Source organism: Acartia tonsa, chromosome 3 (genome assembly GCF_053477335.1).
Source record: "Acartia tonsa isolate MP-2025a chromosome 3, ASM5347733v1, whole genome shotgun sequence".
Taxonomy (NCBI): domain Eukaryota; kingdom Metazoa; phylum Arthropoda; class Copepoda; order Calanoida; family Acartiidae; genus Acartia; species Acartia tonsa.
In genome coordinates, this window is record NC_137262.1 from 20,439,446 (window position 1) to 20,460,306 (window position 20,861).

The following is a 20,861-nucleotide window of genomic DNA, read 5'->3' on the forward strand; positions in this document are numbered from 1 at the left end:
TCTAAGTAAAAGGTTTATTTTAGTTTTAATGATTATGTATTTAATGGAAAATTAACACAAACATTTTTTAAGCATTATCTCTCGAATCGCCAGGAAGCATACACACACCTCTCTTCCTTTAATTTATAACTTTCTGAATACCACGTTTCGATTAGTTCAAGTAACAAAGTTTTAGGAGAGCCCCGCAAAATAAAATTTCCCAAATTTAAGGTATAAATGACCTACAGAGGGATAAGAGAGATATTGCCAATTTAGGTCTTAAAATGCATTTAGGAAAAATTTTCTTTTTTAAAAAGTAACAAAAAGTTAATAAAAATCTAACATACATTTTAAGACAAATAAAATATATAAACAAAAATATAATAACATATACGATATATGGGTAGGTGGATACTAATTAAGTTAAAAAAAATTATGGGAAAATAAGAAAACATAAAAATAATTTTGTAGTTTTTAACTTGCATTGGACAAATATAAAAATAAAAAGGACATAAGTAGGTAGTAAAAATTAATTTACAAAAGAATGGAATAATTCGATAATTAACAGATTTACAAAACCATATCTCTCATAAATAATCACAAAAAAATCAAGTAGTGTAGCAATATTATTTAAATTCAAATTAATTAAGGGAACCTAGTTAAAAAAATTAACTTTCTGAATATAAGAACAGAAAGTTATTTTTGGTTATTTCAGTGATAATGAGTGATAAGTCTTTTTCAGTAAATATAGGCAATTCTGGTTAAGGATATGGTATTGGGAAGGACGTACACTATAGTTATGGAGAAGCTGCGCCATTAAGAAATACATGAATGAAAGAGAACTGCATAGAATATTAATAAACATGAATAAAAACAAAACATTTTAGAACATGGTAAACTGAGCTAATTTCAATAGCAAACAATATTTTTTTTCTTTGAAGAATTTTTACAAATAGATCATTTTTGTTAGGTAATTTGATTGCTTCTATTGGTTTTTTATTGCATCTCATTATTTTTTGTTTCATATATGTTAACATATCAATATTTCAGCAATGCAGTAAGGTATGAAAATATAGTATTATCAAATGTAACAATTTACATGTACAAGTTCTTGAGACTGCATTGCGTTTACAATATTTTGACTTTTTTCTTTTCTTTTGAATCTGGTAAGTTTTAACAATGTTATCCTCATTTAAAGTCAAAATTGGCCAAACATGGAAATATTAGTTAGGCGACACTGTCAATGTTCTTATCTGTAGGGCTGGCGACATCTTTACTTGCGCTTCTTTCTGAAACAAAAAATTGAAATGATTCAGTTCTTGAAAATGCGCGCTGCCGCTAACTATGCTCAAACTTGTTCACCAAATAGTACAAAAAATTCATACTTATTAAGTTGATTATCAAAATGTTCCTTGGTCTTATATTCTATTGTAATAAGGCAACTTAAGCTTTAAATTGGGATATATAGATATAGGACAATGAGAGATAAATCACTTTCCCCAGAAATGTATATATCTACTTAAATATTCATTACCCCCCCCCCCCTCCCTAATCTTAATGATGGAAATTAGTGATGGGAATCCGAATCCGGAATCCGCCCAATTTTCAGCCAATTTTGGAATCCGAATCCGGATCCGGAATCCGTTTTTTATAGCGGATTCCGGATTCTAAATTGGTAGGCTAAAATTACCGTCTTTTTTCATACAACTCCCTCTGTTTGAAGGCAAAGATCAAAAAAAAATTTTCTACATAACAAATTTTAATAATTATTAATGTGATGTAAATGTTTTAGTTATGCTGGAAGTCAACACTTTAAACAAATCAAGGCTTCAACCAAGTAACATAGTGATAAATTAACGAAAAAAGCTATCCCTCTGTGACGGACGGCCTTTTAAAATACTGCTAGAATCCGGAATCCGAACCCGGAATCCGCCAAAAATAAGAATCCGGAATCCGCAAGAATCCGTCACTTTTTTTTGACGAATTCCTTCAGAATCTGGAATCCGAATCCGGCCCAAAAATTCGACGGATTCCCATCCCTAATGGAAATAATCCTATCAACTTATTTTATACCTAAAGCACTATAACTTTTTTTTAAATTAGGTTTAAATATTCTTATAATAGTTTGAGCACATGTCAGGGCATTTGTTGGAAAAGAAAACCGGGGTAACCTTGACCGATCCCGAGATCTTGATCTGCTAGACCCGCTGCTGCTACTGGAGCTCGAACTCGATGATGACCGCCGTGACCGCTTCTTGCTCTTTTTATCGTGTGACCGTGAGCGCTTTTTGCCACCAGATCGTGACCGAGATCGGCGGTGAGAAGAGCGTTTCTTGCTTCTGGATCTGAAATAGGTATTATTTCTAAGATTTATTTGTATTTAATCAAAATAATTTCAAACAAAAAGGATTAAGTTGAACAAAAGCGAAGCTTTTAGAAGATATAAAGCGATGTCATGTCAGCAAAAAGATTAAGAGTAGCTTTATATACCTATATAATATATGTTTACACTTTGTCTGAAATTTAATTTTTGTTTACCATTACCTGTTGGTGCTTAAGGCTATGGAATTCCTAATTTTATCCATTATTGAGCTTGAGGTCTGAATAAGGATCTGTAGGATCTTGATCTTACCTGGATCTGCTGGAGGATGAAGAGCTGGAGGATCTAGATCTTCGTTTCTTGGACTTTTTCTTGCTACGGCTTCGAGAGCGGGATGAACTTAAATAGTCCAATATTAGATAAAATATGGATGGAAAGGGAGAAATATTCAAATAAATGTTTTTAACGAGATGCTTTACAAGTTGCAATTTCTAAACTTCTTTTTCAGCAATGATTGATAAGATAAATATCTGTTAGTTACAAGGATAACTAAAATAAAATCTATTTAGGTAAACTAAAACCTACCATTTTAGCAAAAACAGGACCATTTGACATTGATATATCACATTGCTTTATATTAGACATAAATAATCGTCTTTAGTGAAATTTCCTTAAGAAAATAATAAAACAAGACAAGACAAACGAAAATAAAAATACCTTGAACTGGAGCTGCGACTACGACGCGACTTTTTCTTGCTGCGAGATCTCGACCTTGATCTTGACTTGGATTTCCTCTTTTTATTGTCATCTTTATCTGTATTCTTATTATTATCTGTGTCAGCAGCATCTCCCCAGAGATCATACTTGGACAGATCACCATCATCCTCCTCATCCTCTTCTTAACAAGGAAAAATATTTTGACTTGTGACAATAATAGAAAGTAGAACGATGTCAGTCCGTATGAAACTAAATAATCGCGAAACCTAATAAGTTTTGCTTCTCACTGGTGTTGCGTTGGTTTTAAGCTATTTCATGGGGAATGGAATAGTTATTTATCGCATCGTATTATAAACAGCTTTCCGCGGATATAGAATGTAGAATTATAAAAAAAACTGTTTTATATTAGAAGAAAGATGGATACAATACGATGCTAGACATAGTTTTTTCGTAGAACCGGTTCCTATCCACTTGATTCGAATGAATACGAGAAATCCACTTCTTTGAACAAATTGCCACACCCACAAAACTAGTATTTAGGAATTAATTCCCTATTACTTTTTAAGGCAAAGTCCGGAGGCTAGGGGTGAAGACACTAGTTATATAGAAGGAATAGAATAATACATAAGAATATCAGGGTTGTATATTCTGCACAAGATTTTTTTTCCCCTGCTACAATTTTTTTTATTTTTTTCCCCCTAGTTTTTTCTCACCAAGAAGGGGGGAAATGGAAAAATATTTAAAGAACTCTATATTTTATTTATTTTATCCCTCCTACCAAACATTTTTTTGTTTTTTTTTCACCAAGGAAGGGGGGGGGGGGAATGGAAAAAATGTTTTCAGTTTTCTTAATTTTTACATTTTTTCCCCTACAAACACTTATTTTTTATTTTTTCCCCCCATTGAGCAGGGGATCCCATGTAGAATATACACTGCACCCCTGAAGAATATTGCAAACTATAATAAACAGGACAGACAAAATAATTAACTTTTTTGACAACCATACAATTAATGAATGACCAAAAATCTTCATAGAAGAACAAAATCAAGCCATTTACCAATATTATCTATCTATCAATCAATCAATCAATCAATCAAATAGCTAATTCATTTACCTTCTTCCTCGTCATCGATAGCAGGATCTTGATCTACTGCAGGGCTATCAACACCCTGCTCAGCAGACTCGGACACACTCGGGCGAGATACACCCTGTAATAATAGATAATGAGAGTAAAATTATCAACACTCTATTCTACAGATTTAGTTTAGTGGAAGGAAAGCACCCTGTTATAGATAATACGAGTAAAACATAGGGATGGCAACCCGTCAAAGTTTTGGACCGGATTCGGATTCTTCATAGAGAAAAAAATAAAAGAGAGGAATTGAAGCAACTAGAAGACGAAAATAGGCAGTGGGCCCAGGGGCCTAATTAGCGCTGTTGCCGCGCTAAATTTTATTGCTATTCGCACCACTTTTCAAATGGGAGGATTACAAAATTAATATCTAAAGTTTAAATAATTAGAATAGGTATAATATTTAAATTAAAAATAAAAAGAAAATTTTGTTACCTATTGAATATAAAAATACTAAAATTACAACATCTAAAAAAATATTTTTTTTTACTTTTTACTTTTAGATATTGTCATTTTAATGTTTTAATTAAAATTACAAAGAATTTATTTTTATTTTAAAAAATTTGTGCATGAAAGATGAATCCTTTCATTTCTAAAAAGGGGGAATTTTTTTTCATAATAAACATTCAGCTGATTCTGACAGCCCACGGCTGTTTGCTAAATATCGCTTTTCTTTTTATTCACATTATTATTTATGATTGACATACAAAAAGCCTTGGGCGGCTTTTGATTTTCGTCTGCTATATTTTCTTTAAAGATTTAGTGATGGGGAAGTAGTATTTTACCATGAAAAGGGGGTGAGTATTCATCCTCTTATCCTTTTTCCTTATGGGATTCTTACAAGAATCCGTCCAAAAAAAGGCGGATTCCCGGATTTTAAAAATTAAAAAATTTAAGTGCTACATATGTCCTAAAAATTAATGTTCTTGGTGTTCTCTATAATTCACTTCCGAGAATCGAACCAAATTTTAAAAGATATTATATATAATGATGATAACCTTTGAATTCAAAAAGGCGGAGTTAAAAGAAAAAACTCAAGAAGCTAATTTTAGCCTACCAATTAAGAATCCGAATCCGCTATTAAAAAACGGATTCCGGATTCGGATTGCCAACCCTAGTAAAACTATCAGCGCCCTATTCTACAGATTTAGTTTCCCTAAGGCGAGAAGCACCCTGTAATAAGACAAGAACTTTAAACAGTCTGTTCTGCAATACACAGGTGCATGAAGCACCTTATAATAAAACCTAATTAAGCAATTATAGTTTCACAGACATTCTTAAAGTCGTTCATTCTTAGTGATTTAGGCTTTTTAATTGTATAAATTATGTTTGTCCTTCTAATCACCTTCTTTTTCCTGCGGCCAAAATCATCAAATTCGTCGTCTGAATGATATTCTTTGTACTCGACAATACCACGTTCGTTAAATCCACCTCCAAGTCCTGAATACAATGTGTAAATTTATTTAGAGCACATGTTATTTAGAATGCTAAACTATTCCATTTCTGGCTTTCACTTATAATTTCTACATCAGAATACTAGCATGTCTGTATGTCTTTATCAGAAGATCTCGGAAGATTTAACTTCATTGGCCATTTTTTTTTGCTTTTTGGGAAGCATACTAAAAGGGGGGGGGGGGTAATGCAACCATCTCGTAATCAATGTATAAATGGCACATAAAATTCGAATTTCGATCTGAAATTTTGCATAAGTAATCCTTGGTAGGTCTAGGTATTTTCCCTCAATCGAACAAAAAGTTGAAAAAGTAACGACTAACGGCTCAGCCGTTTAGCCGTTTTGGGCTCTTTTTAGGGCAAATCTGTCATAAATTACGTAGGAATCAACTATTTAAAACACATTTTTGTTTTATATCATGTGAAATGATACAAAAAAAAAACCATATTTTAGATTTCTAGTACCAGCAACTACCGGCTAGAACCGTTTGAAAATGTTTTGGAGCAGCAAAGAGTATTATGAGGAAATAGGTTTAGTGATGGATTTGCCTCAAAAAAAGCCAAAATATGGCTAAACGGCTGAGCCGCCAGCCGTTACTTTTCCAACTTTTTGTTCGATTTAGGGAAAATAGACCTATCAAGGATTACTCATGCAAAATTTCAGATAAAAATTCGAATTCTAAGTGCCCTTTATACATTGATTACGAGATGGTTGCATAACCCACCCCCCCCTTATCCTGCAATATTTTAGTGCTAGGTACTTCATTTTAAGTTGGGACAAAAAAATTATATTCTTAAAGTTATAGGCTATTTTCGCTATATGCGTGGGTAAAAACAACGTCTGTCTCAGAAATTAAAAAAGGCAGCATTTTAGTCAAAAAGAAAAGGGAAGGGGGTAAAAAAGAGTAGAGGCAATTGATATATCAATTTAAAGGAGTTATACCTGTTCTTTCCTCTTCAACTGAAAACTTGGGTCCGTTGCAAACATTGCAATTTGATCTTCGAGCCCAATTCACATTTCCGCACTGAAATATGTTAAAAAAATAAAAAAAAAACCTATGGGAAATCATGACAACATCTATTTGTAGAAGATCAGCTTAAAAAAAAACAATGGAGAAAAGGACAGACAGACGGACCATAAAAATAAGTATGGAGTAGATGCTAATTCACTCGGCTAAAAATTTACAACAGAAGAATTTCTCATTTAAAATCAGACTTCTCTCATGGAAACCAATTTTGCTCAATCTTTATGGAATAGACGGACGGATAAAGTCAACTAATGAGTCAGAGGTATCTTTAACAGAAACCAAACCACCTACCCCCAAGAAAAATAATACCCAGGTAATAAAATATAATAGAAACAATGTCTCATTAAAGTGTAACCTTTCCACATTGCCAATCCTCAGCACTGAATAAACCATTGCTTTTTTCGGCCAAGCCAGCGCCTATCTCGACTCCCTACAAATAAATTAAATATTGAATAGAAGCTTTTTAAACGAATGAAGTCTATTGTCAACAATTCTCCACCATAGAAGTTAGGACACAATTTAAACTAGTAGTAAAAAAGAATTATATTTTAGTCAGATACAAAGTTCAGTATAATATTTAATTCATTATGATATATTTTACCATTTTCTTTGTCTTTTTCGTTTTCTTTTCAATGCCACATCTGTGACAGGCAGTTCTTCTAGCAAAATTCATACTTCCACATCTAAAAATTACATTCAATGTTATATTAAAAGTTTTCTGAGATATTTAAAAGTCCTTTAAGTGAAAGTAAAACAATCTATTCGAATCTACTTGTTAGTTTAGCTTTTAATAATCCTGTTTTAAACAGTTTTAAATATATTTGTCGGGATCAAAACACTATAATTACAATTATAACAGACATCTATTATTTGTGGATGGTTTGAAGCTATTTTGTTGCCGCTTTCGGTAATAAATGCTAGGGGCAGACGCGCGCTTGTAGCCATTAATATATTAGAGCTATATTTCTTATTGTTGAAAACTTACTCTGGTTCTTCACATATCCAGTCACCATCTCCAGGACCTCGCCCACGTCCACCACCCCCCTTCACCCGGCCAGACATTATATTTCCTGAAAATCAAACAATTCAAATAAAATGATAGCATATATAACATTTTTGATCCCTTAGTTAGCTGTAAAACCTGCAAGATTATGCTTATATCTTATACACATGAGTGCTGTCATAAATTGAACGTAAGAATAATATATGAATTTTACAGAAAAATAGTGATATTTTAAATCAAAATTATCAATACAAATAGGACCTAAATAAGAAAGAAATTAGTATTTTTTACTATGTTTTTCTTCAAAATTTTTATTCGATAGTCAAATAAATTTTTGATATATCTCTTTCTCTTTTTATCAAAATAAAGATTTTCTTTCGTGAACAATCATATACAATACTTATAAAAGTCTAAAAATATTTCTGAACTTACATGCTAAAAGCCCAGATCCGATGAAAAAAAAGTGTGACAAACATAAACTTCTTGGAGATCCTTAGGGCCATACAAAAACAAACAATAAAGCATTAAAAAAAAATTATTTGCTAAACAGTAAACTGTCGGTCTTTATCTAAAAACGCATAAGAATAAAATAAATTATAATTTGGCTAGAAATGCGCAAAATGAGTTATTGAATTGAGAATGCGCCGATTTTTTTTCTAGCGGAGTCAAGAAAAAGTGACTTATTTTCTCCATGTTAAAAATCCTTGGCATTATTTTCTTTGACATTTTATGAGTTATCTAAACTTAAAGCATTTTATATAGTAGTTCTTTTTTTCATATAATAGTCTATAATTAAAACTATTTTTTGTCTCTCCATCTGAAAAGCTAAAGATCTTGGTAACCACTGAACCGAAAATCGTGATAGGGAAGTTTATGTTATAAAGTATTGATCCAGCAACCATTATTTTTCGATTATCAAATAAAAAATGACGCGGCAAACGCGCGCAATGTCTGTTTTCGTTAATTTTACAAGTTTCGTTCGACATGTTTTTACTCACTCAGAATTTTTTTCTAGCGGAGTCAAGAAAAAGTGACTTATTTTCTCCATGTTAAAAATCCTTGGCATTATTTTCTTTGACATTTTATGAGTTATCTAAACTTAAAGCATTTTATATAGTAGTTCTTTTTTTCATATAATAGTCTATAATTAAAACTATTTTTTGTCTCTCCATCTGAAAAGCTAAAGATCTTGGTAACCACTGAACCGAAAATCGTGATAGGGAAGTTTATGTTATAAAGTATTGATCCAGCAACCATTATTTTTCGATTATCAAATAAAAAATGACGCGGCAAACGCGCGCAATGTCTGTTTTCGTTAATTTTACAAGTTTCGTTCGACATGTTTTTACTCACTCAGTGACTTATTCTATTTTTCGATGTTTTCATTGATTATCTGATGAATTTATTGTTTTTATTTCAAAGCTACTCTATAAATCACTTTGTTTATTTGCCCTTATAGCCCTGGGGAAAATGCTGCTAATATAGATTTTTTATAAAGATTCCACTTAATAAAGATTATCCAGCATAATACATATACTTCTTCCATCGGTCTGTCGGTCATGATATGCGATATATAATATATATCTACTTATAAATAAAGGTTTCGTGATTTTTCAATAATTTGTTTGTTCGTAATGATCAATTGAATAACTAACTTAGTATCTATATCGATCCATCCTGCTTGCTTCAACCGTACGCGCCTTAAGGCCTTGTTTTACATATAGGTATAGTTAAACGCACTTTTTGTGTTAAATAGTATAAGGATTTTAGAAATATATTTAATACCTACTAATCTTTTTTAGATATTTATTTGTTCTGTGGAAAATGGGTTGGTTTGGTGGATCACCTGAATCTAACACCAGCGATACAATTGATTTATCCAAAATTAATTCAGGTTCATTTTTATCTTTTGATAGTCGCCAAAATTAATTATAGAGCTTGCTTTATTTATTTAAATGTTAATACTTTATATTAGGAGAATATGGAAGCAAGCTCCGGTCAAGCTCTAGCTACAGTTCAGAATTTGATTCAACACCAGATTTGGGGGGAGGAACCTCTTATGGGCCCGCCTCTTCTAGTCCTAGCTTTGGCTCTCTCGGAGGGGAAGGTAAGTTTTGAATATTAATTTGTTGACAAATGTTTTCAAGAAACAGAAAAAAATATGTCTTTAATTCTGTAACTAACTGAAACGTTTAATACTCTTTTTATTACCTAATAATAACCAAACTAAAACGTTTTTGTTGAAAAAATAGAAAGTAATGTTTAAGTTTTGAATACTAGAATGACGAAACCTTGTATTTTACTTTGCTCTTTGATCATAAGCACCAAATCACATAGAGTAGCTGTACAAATTAGATTATTCTCTTATTATAACGTATTTTATTTAAAAAGGTCTTCGGCTACTGGCTAGGTAGTATTTCAGTATGTCAGTTAAATAATAGAGATGAAAGTTTGTAATAAACACATCACATTGTATTATCTAGGAGCAAGTTCAGGCTTAGAAATTCAGCAAGCTATTGCTTTAGAACAACAGAAATTACAATTCATGCAACAGGTATAATATTATGGCGGAGGTGAAAGCCACGCCCATGGTATCAACATTAACCTGTCCGTTTTTTTTTAAAGATTGTCATAGAAATGTCCGTACAAATAAATAATAAATAGGTTGTGTCCACAAGTTACTCCGCCATAATAAGTTACATAGTTTTATTTTGTTTTTAATTCTTGATATTGTCAGCTTTCTTGCGCTTTATTGGATAAAAAATTGTCCTTTTTTATAAAAACAATTGTACATTATATTTAGATCCACAAAGTAAATGATGTTTGTTGGGATATGTGTCTTGGCTCACCGAGTAGCTCACTCTCAAGTAAGATATATTAACAAATCCTAAATTAACGAAGTAGTAAATTGTGTTTGGTAAATCTCGTAAACTGCTGACTCATATTATTTTTTTTATGGGCCTAAAAAAAGAATGTTTAGGCCGTGAGCAGACTTGTATTAGCAACTGTGTGGAAAGATTTGTAGATACCTCAGTTCTTCTTGTTAACAGGTTAATTTTGTTTCACCATTTCTCTCTCTCTCGCGATGTAATGACTCTCTTTAAGAAAAAGGCAAGGCTAATACCAAAATGTATTGAAATATTGTAAATAGAAACTCTACAATTCTTTCCTTTCTTTTACTATTTCTCTTTAATTACTCTTTCTTACCCTCTCTTTCTCTCCATTTTTGCCTTATTTCATTTCTATGGCTCTTAGAACTTCTAAAACAATAGTGTCTAAAAAGCTTGTCTGGCTGTCCATAATTTATTAGTGTATCATACTTCTCAACTTTTTTTCCTGCTTTAGATTCGCTCAGTTAGCTCAAAAGATGGGTGGGGGACGGTAGCTTCATTTAGCATGTACTTATTTTTCCAACAGGTATGTCAATAATTCTATGGATTTAAAAATAAGATAAGATTTATTTTCAAATTGTTTTAGTTTTTTATAGAAATATTACATAAAAGTTACAGATATGTTATCTACGATTATGAGATATTTCATAATACATTGACATTTATTTTCATGAATAATATTTGACTAGGTACCTAATTCATCTCTTAAGTACAAAATCTATCAAAAGTTTTTAAAATTAGGTTAGGTTTTTCTAATCTTGAAAGAATTAAAATAAAATTGATATTTGCCTTGAAGATTTATAGAACAAGACAAATATTTATAATATATGTATAAGGAAAGGTTGCTAAAGTTATTGTCGGCTATGATTTTAATATATTTCTGATTTTGTCCTCAAAAAACAAATATGATGTTTCTTTAGAATAAAAATTGATTTTTTAATATTTCAGGTTTTTCATTTCTGTTAGTGTTGAAAGAGGAAGAATTCATCTCTTTGTAGTAAATATTTAAGATAGAACACATCAAGAATAATAAGATAACTATTCCTGTTTAATACCAAGCTTCTATCAGACAGGACTTCATAATCATAAACAGGGTGAACATTTAACACCATTTTTGTGAAATTTTATTATGTGATCAAATGACCATAAATATAGAAACAAGTGTTTCTATCTCAATTTTAAGTAATATTTTATCACAATTGAAATTTTGACAAAAATTGTGTGAAATATCCCCTAATTCCAGTCATTTCATTAAAACGTTAGTCAAATGTTTTAAACTTATGTCAATTTAAGATAAATAGATTTTTTTCTCTCAAAGTATTAAAATCAAACTTAAAATACGCATTTGAACAGCATTGGCATATTTTTCCTATATTACTATAAAATTGATACAATTTTAAAACTATTTAATTGGAGCACATGTTTTGTTTGCAAGCCAATTTATATTGTTAAAATAAATTTATTTTGATACATTATGATAATATGTTATTGTTGTTTTCATTTTTTAAAGATAAAATGGCTGATTTGCCGAAAGAGTTGATAGCAGATAGACATTAAATAATGCTCTTTGTAGTACGACAAACAATTAATCAAGACAATCCCAAGTCTGTTACGTTTGGATTGTTTCTGGCCAATACATTTCTCCTACTCATACTAAAAAAACGGCATTCGCCTGATTAAATATCGAATTTTGATATTTCAGAAGCGTTGATTGAGATTCTATTTCTTTAATTCCTGTCCTAATGTGTTCTTTTTTAGAGAGGTGTCAGAATTATAATAATTTTTCGAGATATATCAATAAAATTTTTGTTTGTTATTTAAGATCTCACTAAACAATGAACTGATAGGTATATTTCTACAAATTAGATAAGCTTCATAAAGGTCTTAGGGTGGTTTGATGCAATTTACTGATCTTCCTCATATTAACATTAATCCTGACGAAATAAAAAAAAAATAATAACATGATTGATTGATTGGTTAAAAGACGACCGTAAAGGTTGAGTGATTATTTTCTCTCTCTAGCTGTCATCTTTAATCTCTCTCTCTGTCTGTCTGTTAGTTAGACTGTTACTAATTCTGAACAATTATGGCGATTTAGAAATTTCAGTTAAAGATACAGACAAAGTTATATAATGATTATGTTATTTAGAATCAAACCATGAATATGAAATAGTTATAAATTGTAACATATTTACCTAGAAATTGTAATAAAATAACTTTTGCTGTAATATTTTCAAATAATATTTTTTTTCTTAACAAAACTTAAAGTTGAATATCTTTTCTTCCATTTATTATTATGTATTCTAGTTAGGTTGAAAGGGGGGGGGGGACCCTTAAAATTTCAGTTAAAAATTAAAAGTTGTGATCGTGTGACTTCTTTCTACGCCGTGTATGTAAGGGGGGGGGGGGGAGTTTTGACACATTTGCGTAAACATTTGGTGTAAAGGCTTTATCTTTGGACTGAGAGGATAGTTTATAAGAGATAAAATCATTCTTTAATGATGAATTTCCCCCAGATAGGCCTCCAGATTCCAGGCCTTTAGGTGGCCTCTGGACAGGTAAAAAAAGTGCTTACATTTTGACTCATAAGTAATCTTGTTTGACGGACGGACTATATAGCATTGGTTAAATTTATAGAATAGCCCTGGATAAAAGAAGGACCGTCTATTGAAAAGCAAAGCGAGCTTCATCATATTCATTTAACATTTCAGATAAATAATCACTGATGTGGTTTTAGGTACAGCTATGAAGTTGACAGTTAAGATTATACAGGTTGGTATTTGCCAAGAAATTCACAAATCAACAGCCTTTTCATTCTCTCATATTTCAATACAAGCTACAAAGACAGAATTTCACACAAAGAATTTTGTTGATTACCTAAGTACATATTATCGTCTATTGTCATATTACTCTCTTTGGTAAATAACATGAAATATTTTGGTGTAGATTATTTTATTTGCCGCCGCATATCCCTTCCTAAATTGCGTAAAATAAACTTAATGTGTCATAAGAGCTTGTATGTATAAACAAACTAAAACGCTACTAATAGACTGAATAAAATTGTCCTGGATACTTTATTTAGGGAGTGGAGTGTTGCGTAGAAATAACTGAAGAGGAAACTGTGGAAGATTTAAAGACAGCTGTGGAGAGAGAGCTCCAGATTCCTGTGGCCAACCAGCGGCTAATTCTCAAGGGGAAAACCCTGCAGGACTCTAGCAGTATTAAGGAAATTAGTGTCAAGGACGGAGATAAGGTGAGATCTATGTTTTTTTTTTTTTTATGGCATTAATGAGCTTCAGTAATATATTATGATATGATAATAAGGTGAAACCTGAATATTATGCCTTTTTTTGGCTAATTGATTGATTTAGTGCCACTTTATATCAAAGTATTGGCGTTATCCTCTTAGCTTTTTTTTCTATTTTGAAAGTTTTGGTACCAGAAAACGATAATTTTTTCACAATTAGGTTAGTTTATAGGCTGGGTGGCCGGATCGCCCGCGGCAACATCCTAGGGGGCCGAGCGCTGTTATAAAGCAAAATATTCTTTTATAATGTTATTTACATATTTGTAGATAAGATGCATACTTCTTTGTTTCATAAAATGACCTCAAACTCTTCAACAATTTTTTTTGTTTTTACCTGTAAGAGACAACCTGGAGGCCTGCAACACCCGAACCTGGAGACCGAATCCAAATTTTTTTTAAATATAAGGAAACTACATCCCAAAAGGAAACTTTTTTTGCCAATTAACCTATCCTCTCCCTCCTAAGACAAAGCATCTACTCTCTGTTTACGCAACAGTGTCAGAACTCCACCCCCCCCCCCCCCCCCCCCACTTGTCTTTTCTCTTGATGAACCAACAGATTCAACAACTTACTATTTATAGGACTAGTTACAACATATGAACAATGCATTAGATACCTACCTAGGTACATAGGTATCGTAATAAAAGTTGAAATTCATATTAATGTTTTTTCCAAGGTTCATTTGTCCGTACGCAAACCCACCGCAGTTGATGTTAGCTCAAGTGAACCACAGCAGCAGTTGACACCCAAACCTCAGTCTTTGCCCCCTCAGCTACAACCAAAACAAATTCTAGAAACAGAGCTTAGGAATGTTCTGAGGTCACATTTTAGGTAAACCACTTTGTTTCCTTTAAAAATAGGTACCTACCTATTTACCTCATGAAAATTGTTTTTAATCAGAAAAAGATAAATCCTTTTCAAAGGTAACTAAAAATCGTAATCTCCAGAGATTTATTGATAATTCATGTAAAAACCTCGTCCTACTTCATCATGACCCCTAGGAAACTACGGCTACATACATAAACCTTATTCTATTTGAATAAAATTATTCTGTTTTATATGCAGGTCTGAAGAAGAAACATCACGAGTAGTTAATTCAGTGATTCGATCCATTCAGAGAAAATTAAACAACCTTAGTCTTGATGATATCGAGAGAATTTGCAGCAGATTCAATAAGGCAAGAATATAATTTAGTAGAGCTAGGAACAAGGCAACCTATGAAAACTGTAGTGCCTCCAACATTATCACTAGGTAGTCAGATGTGAATTCTTGCATAATTTTCTTTAGTTTTTCCACAGCGGCTGTTTTTCTAAATGATACCTACAGAATATCAATACATTTTATCTTAATTATTAGATATATATCCTTATACTAAAGTAACAGGATGTTTGTCTGTCTGTGTGTCTGTCTGTCTGTCTGTGTGTCTGTCTGTGTGTACCGAAGGATCTCGCTAACCGCTGAACCGATTGGGTTCTCCTTAACAGGGTAGATTCTCATATGTCCCGGGAAGGTTTATAACTATTTTGGGGGAGGGTACCACAACCCTCCCTAGAGAAATTAAAATTTTAAAAAATTTACCAATTTTAGAAAGAGAGTTCAACGAAAAATAAACATCAAACGTAAATTTTTTTAACTTTTTCTTTTAAAATCTAAAATAAGAAATTGAATTATCAAATTCGACTCTCTCCTCCTCAAGTGCCCCTAGAGGCCTCTAGGGGCGTAGCCGCTAGTATTAAAAGAAAGAGTTTAAAGATCTACGTCATGAATAAATATAGCTTATTTACCTTATTACCTTATTTTGTTTAGGTACCTACAGGGGTGTATATTCTGCACAGGATTTATTTTTCCCTGCTACAAAATTTTTAGATTTCTTTCCCACCCTAGTTTTTTTCACCAAGGAGGAGGGAAAAGGGAAAAATATATAAAGAACTTCATATTTTATTCATTTCATCACCCCTGCCCAACATTTTAAATTTTTTTTTTTTCACTAGGGGGGGTAGGAATTTTAGAAATGTTTTCAGTTCTCTTAATTTTTACATTTATTCCCCCTAACCACATATTTTTTTTACCCCCCCCCCTCTTTTAGCAGGGTAAATTTTGCAGAATATTCACCCCTGGGTACCTACCTATTATATCTGTTTGTATTATTGATTTATAAACTTAACTATTTCAGGACAAGCGATTGGAATTCTAATTTGCACAAACAGATAAAGTGAAAAAAAAAAAACAATAAACATGTTGAAATGATAAAAATAAATATTCAGGTAAACAACATACCTATTCCATATTAGACTATGCAATATTTGTGCTCTTATGTTTGAACTATCTTAAGTGCAGTGATTCAAAACAATTGTAAATTATGCATTTCTTTTCATTACTCGCCATTTCATTGATATGTTTCACACCAAAGTGTGTGTCAAGTTTCAAAGAAGATATAGAACAGTGTACTCTAAGTGATAAAAATAGCAAAACATCAAAATGTCAAGATAAACAAGAATTAGCAAATGAACAGCATGAAAAACAAAAATATTTAAATCCAAAATGGCAGCCATATTTAGACGCCATATCCCAGGCGGAACAGAAATACATCAGCTGTTCTGGTCCAGATGACGGCATTGCATCAGCTGATTGTACGGCTTGCCATGATGATGTCATTAAGCAAGATTTGGCGCCATTTTTGACAGCTGGTGGAATATCGCCAGAGATGATGAAAGCGGCAGCAGAAACAAATAGAATAACAAAATATCAAATAATAGATCAAAAGCTTTACAGATCAGAAAACTGTATGTTTCCCTTCAGGTTAGTTATTATTATACCTACCTAGTTTTTATTTATGTTCGAACCATGTTTTTAAAAAAAAGTTCAATATTTTTCGCGGCACGTTAAATTTCTTTTGTAAGATTGTTTACCTATAATTTTTATGTCAAATTGATGCAAATGATTGAGAAAGAAAAATTTCTTATAAATAAATATATCAATATCTGTTTATTATAATATAGAAACAAAAAGAACATACCATGTAAAGTTAGTCATATATTAAGAATATACCTACCTAACGCTGCTTAGTTTTTTGTCAGATTTTTAAAAAAAATTGAGGCTAATTAATTTCTTAGACATGCTTTGACATTGATCTTCGAAACAAGAAGGATTAAAGTAAAACACTAGAGGAAAAAGGAATTAAATAACTGTATCTCATCTCCCCATCGCAACAACCGTCTTGTGCAACCTTTCTATTGGGTCATTGAAAATCAAACAATGGTATCGCTTATATTACACATCCAAGTAGTAGAAAATAATTTAGAAGCAGACGAAAAAGGTCTTTGAAAAAAAAAGGAGGTAGTTGTCTGTATATACATCTATACTATAGATCTGATCATGAAGGGACAAATAAATTTGATTTATTGAATAGGCGCAAGGTTTTTTGTAAATAAACTATACTTACTGTAGGGTAATCCGTCTAATTTTTGGACCGGATTCGGATTCTTACAAGAATCCGTCCAAAAATGAAACGGACAGGGGTGTATATTCTGCACAAGATTTATTTTTTTTCCCCTGCTACAAAATTTTTTTTTTTTTTTTCCCCCTAGATTTTTCTTAAAAAGTAGGGGGGGAAATAGAAAAATATTTAAAGAACTATATATTTTATTTATTTTATCCCTCCTACCACACATTTTTTTAGTTTTTTTAACCAAGGAGGGGGGCGAAATGGAAAAAATATTTTCAGTTTTCTTAATTTTTACATTTTTTTTCCCTCCAACCACTTATTTTTTATTTTTTTCCCCCCCCCTGAGCCGGGGATCCCATGCAGAATATACACCCCTGGAAACGGATTAATCCGAGGATTCCGGATTCTTTTTTTTTACGGATTCTGGATTCCAGATTCTAGCAATATTATTTTAAAAAGCTTTAAAAAAAATAAATTAAAGGATTAAATTTTACCGGGTACTGGGAAGAATTGAAAGCTGTGTTTTTTTTATGTTTTCACATTAGCTTTTCTCCTATTTCTCGACCCTACAGCGGGGAGATATGGGGGGGTGGGTGGCGATCTTTGCCTTTAAAGAGAGGGGGGGGGGGGTGAAAGAAAAAAACTCAAGACGCTAATTTTAGCCTAATAATTGAGAATCCGGATTCGGATTCTGGATTACATAAAGTGGACGGATTTCGGGTTCGGATTGCCAACCCAAATACTCTAGATAATAATTTAGGTGTAAGGGAATCGAACATTTTTTGAAAGAACTGCTCCCAGAGCTTCCAGACACTGAATTTTACCTGAACACCAGAGACTGGCCTATGACCTCCAGGTTAATTTACATCTTAAGTCGAAATGAAACCAAAGTATTTCAAACCGCTTACTCAGTATATCATAAAAAGGTTAATGTCTTAGTATAACATAAACGTTTACATGTTCACACTTTATTTCACGTTGTTAAACCCTTTTGATCAAATATTTTTTTTACATCTTTGTCATACCTAATATAACGACGATATATTTCAGATACTTTGTGAAAGAGCCTGTACCAGTATTTAGCTTTAGCAAGACCAGTGAGTATTGGGACATTATGTATCCAGCTTGGACTTTCTGGGAAGGTGGCCCTGCTCTAGGTAACTAGACATACCTTTTATTTGCGTATCTTTTAATTTATGAAACGTCGGACGGACGTAATGACATCAATGACATAGATACGCTGTGTTATTTTTAAAAACCTCGTTAATAATGACTATTTTGTTTAGAAATTTATCCAACTGGGCTAGGAAGATGGGATAATTTTGTCCAAACCTTGACGACTGAAGCAAACAAATATCCATGGAGTTCAAAACTTAGTAAGGTTAGATTTTATAGATAAGATTATTTAAAATATAATACGATATTTTCTCTCAATGTTACAATAATTAAAACTTAAAATATGGAACATTATCGTAGTTACAGCTAATAAGCTCTTTCATAAACAATTGAAATATTTCTTAACCATCTTAATCTTTACTTATAACTAAGTACCTTGCTAAAAGTCCCGTTTTAATTTTTTTATATAATTAAAATGCTATTACGTCTGGAAAAATATTGACATTAAAAATATTCAGGGATTTTTCCGCGGATCTCGAACTAGTGCCGAACGAGACTCTCTAGTATTACTGTCACGGGAAGAACCCTCAATTCTGGATGCTGAATACACTAAAAACCAGGCCTGGAAATCTGATAAAGATACACTGGGTGCTAAACCTGCCAAAGAGGTCACTTTAGAGGAACATTGTAGGTAGGTAATTTTAATTTTATAATATTTGAAGAAAAGAAAACATTGCAAAATGTTTAGCACCTGCCTAGTAATAATGAATATTTCCTGAAATCATTTTTAGCCACTAAGAATTAAATAAAGTAGTAAACCTCAATAAAATGGAGATATACTACGATGAATCTGTAGACTGAAAATTTATTTTATACATTGTTAGCCATTGATACGAAAAAAGCTTTTTATAGATTAGTTGCGCCATTAAAAAAATTATTTATTAAAGAATACCTACTTAAAATATTTATTTTAAGGTACAAATACTTGTTCAACTATCGAGGAGTAGCAGCTAGCTTCCGCTTTAAGCATCTCTTTCTTTGTGGGAGTCTTGTTCTACACGTTGGCGACGAATGGCAGGAATTTTTCTATCCTGCCATTAAACCTTGGTACCATTACATCCCCTTGCCAACCTCAGCATCGCAAGCACAAATCCGCGAAATTCTCCAATTTGCGCGCGAAAATGACCACGATGTGAATAAAATCGCCGAACGAGGATTCAACTTTATTTTGAATCATTTAAAGTTTATTGATATTACTTGCTATTGGAGGAAGTTATTAATAGAATACACGAATTTGTTGAAGTATAAAGTTACAAGGGACTACACACTGTTTCAAATTTAGTAGCAATAATGAAAATAAAGATAAATTGTAGAAATAATTTTTTTATCCAATTTAAAAATCGATTTCAATAGTTGAAAGTATTAAATATTGAAAGTTTAATCTTTAAAAAAAATTATTTTAAAATGAGTTCAATATCCTACTTTTGTAATTGGTATCATGATACCTAGATAAGCTTAATTAGATGAACAATTAATATGAACATAAAAATCTAATTTTTAAACAACAAAATTAAAACTCAATTTTACTATGAGTTAAATATGATTAATATTTTTGTATTTTCATCTTTGTATCATTACATTTAGTATCAATCGTCTATATGAGGGATTTCTACAGGGGTGTATATTGACAAGCAGAACAGTTTGAGACAAAATAGCATATCTGAAAGTGAAATATCCCTCATGTAAAACTTATCACACTGCACATTCTAACATGTATCTCATGTAGCTCTTTGCTTTGTTAATGTAAAAAGCTGATTTTTAATAATATTTGCATTTTATTATGCCCGATACAGAGAAAGTCATGTAAATTTTTCCCCGAAAATGATAAAGAAATTACACATACTAAATAAGAGGTATGTAAAATTTAAGCTTTAAATAAACTTTTTTTACCATTTAAAAAAACATTCCAGTACAAAAAAAAATATTTTTGAGTCTTCTCTTATAAACGAAATTTTATGACTTTTAACTTAAAACAAAATAAAAACTTTTGTATAATGATAGTATGTTGCTCGATACTCCATAAAGTTATAAAGGGGGGAGGCGAAAGTGACACTTTTTGAAACCAAAACTAAAAGTCAACAAAGGAACTCAACTAAAAAAAGAGTTACAGGTCTGAGATTTTGCATGGCAGTTGCTTTATAGGGGTAAAATATGGAACTGTGAAGAAACGGCAGCGCAACCGCCAAAAACCGCCGTTTCCCGCCGAAATTTTTTTTGCTTTTTCTCGGCGGTTTTCAGCCGTTGCGACGCCGTTTCTTCACAGTTCCATATTGTACCCCTAAAAAGCAACTGCCATGCAAAATGTCAGACCTGTAACTCTTTTTTTAGTTGAGTTCCTTTGACTTTTAGTTTTGGTTTCAAAAAGTGTCATTTTCGCCCCCTCCCTTTAAAACATGTAAAATACATTTCA

At 31.9% G+C, this 20,861-nt stretch overlaps 4 protein-coding genes across 5 annotated transcripts in view; 3 read left to right on the forward strand and 1 right to left on the reverse strand.

Moving 5' to 3' along the window:
* LOC145313609 (mitochondrial import inner membrane translocase subunit Tim8-like) overlaps positions 1-11,998 on the forward strand; it is a 131,067-nt gene extending 119,069 nt beyond the window's left edge. Inside the window, exons 2-8 of the mRNA XM_080153081.1 lie at positions 9,433-9,526; positions 9,608-9,739; positions 10,116-10,186; positions 10,436-10,499; positions 10,613-10,682; positions 10,978-11,049; positions 11,472-11,998. Coding sequence (XP_080009207.1) covers positions 9,457-9,526; positions 9,608-9,739; positions 10,116-10,186; positions 10,436-10,499; positions 10,613-10,682; positions 10,978-11,017 — 447 coding nt within the window. The 5' untranslated portion in view covers positions 9,433-9,456 and the 3' untranslated portion in view covers positions 11,018-11,049; positions 11,472-11,998. The remainder of the gene's footprint in view (positions 1-9,432; positions 9,527-9,607; positions 9,740-10,115; positions 10,187-10,435; positions 10,500-10,612; positions 10,683-10,977; positions 11,050-11,471) is intronic.
* LOC145313607 (uncharacterized) lies at positions 14-8,286 on the reverse strand. 2 transcript variants are annotated; one of them, XM_080153078.1, is made up of 10 exons: positions 7,615-8,286; positions 7,231-7,312; positions 6,985-7,059; positions 6,545-6,626; positions 5,495-5,589; positions 4,132-4,225; positions 3,017-3,194; positions 2,612-2,698; positions 2,151-2,324; positions 14-1,268 (listed from the first exon to the last, which is right to left on the reverse strand). In XM_080153078.1, the coding sequence occupies exons 1-10, from the start codon at positions 7,689-7,691 to the stop codon at positions 1,253-1,255; spliced, it is 960 nt and encodes a 319-aa protein (XP_080009204.1). In that variant the 5' UTR covers positions 7,692-8,286; the 3' UTR covers positions 14-1,252. The 2 variants fall into 2 exon arrangements, with proteins under 2 accessions (XP_080009204.1, XP_080009203.1); XM_080153077.1 differs by having other exon boundaries at positions 3,017-3,197.
* A 1,237-nt stretch (positions 11,999-13,235) lies between the features above and the next one.
* On the forward strand, positions 13,236-16,357 carry LOC145313608 (ubiquitin-like protein 4A). The gene is made up of 5 exons (XM_080153080.1): positions 13,236-13,295; positions 13,606-13,776; positions 14,507-14,661; positions 14,896-15,007; positions 16,004-16,357. The coding sequence occupies exons 1-5, from the start codon at positions 13,269-13,271 to the stop codon at positions 16,022-16,024; spliced, it is 486 nt and encodes a 161-aa protein (XP_080009206.1). The 5' UTR covers positions 13,236-13,268; the 3' UTR covers positions 16,025-16,357.
* LOC145313604 (O-glucosyltransferase rumi homolog) lies at positions 16,190-20,451 on the forward strand. The gene is made up of 6 exons (XM_080153075.1): positions 16,190-16,629; positions 18,036-18,131; positions 18,326-18,432; positions 18,562-18,656; positions 18,910-19,082; positions 19,367-20,451. The coding sequence occupies exons 1-6, from the start codon at positions 16,190-16,192 to the stop codon at positions 19,731-19,733; spliced, it is 1,278 nt and encodes a 425-aa protein (XP_080009201.1). The 3' UTR covers positions 19,734-20,451.
* The last annotated feature ends 410 nt before the right edge of the window (positions 20,452-20,861 follow it).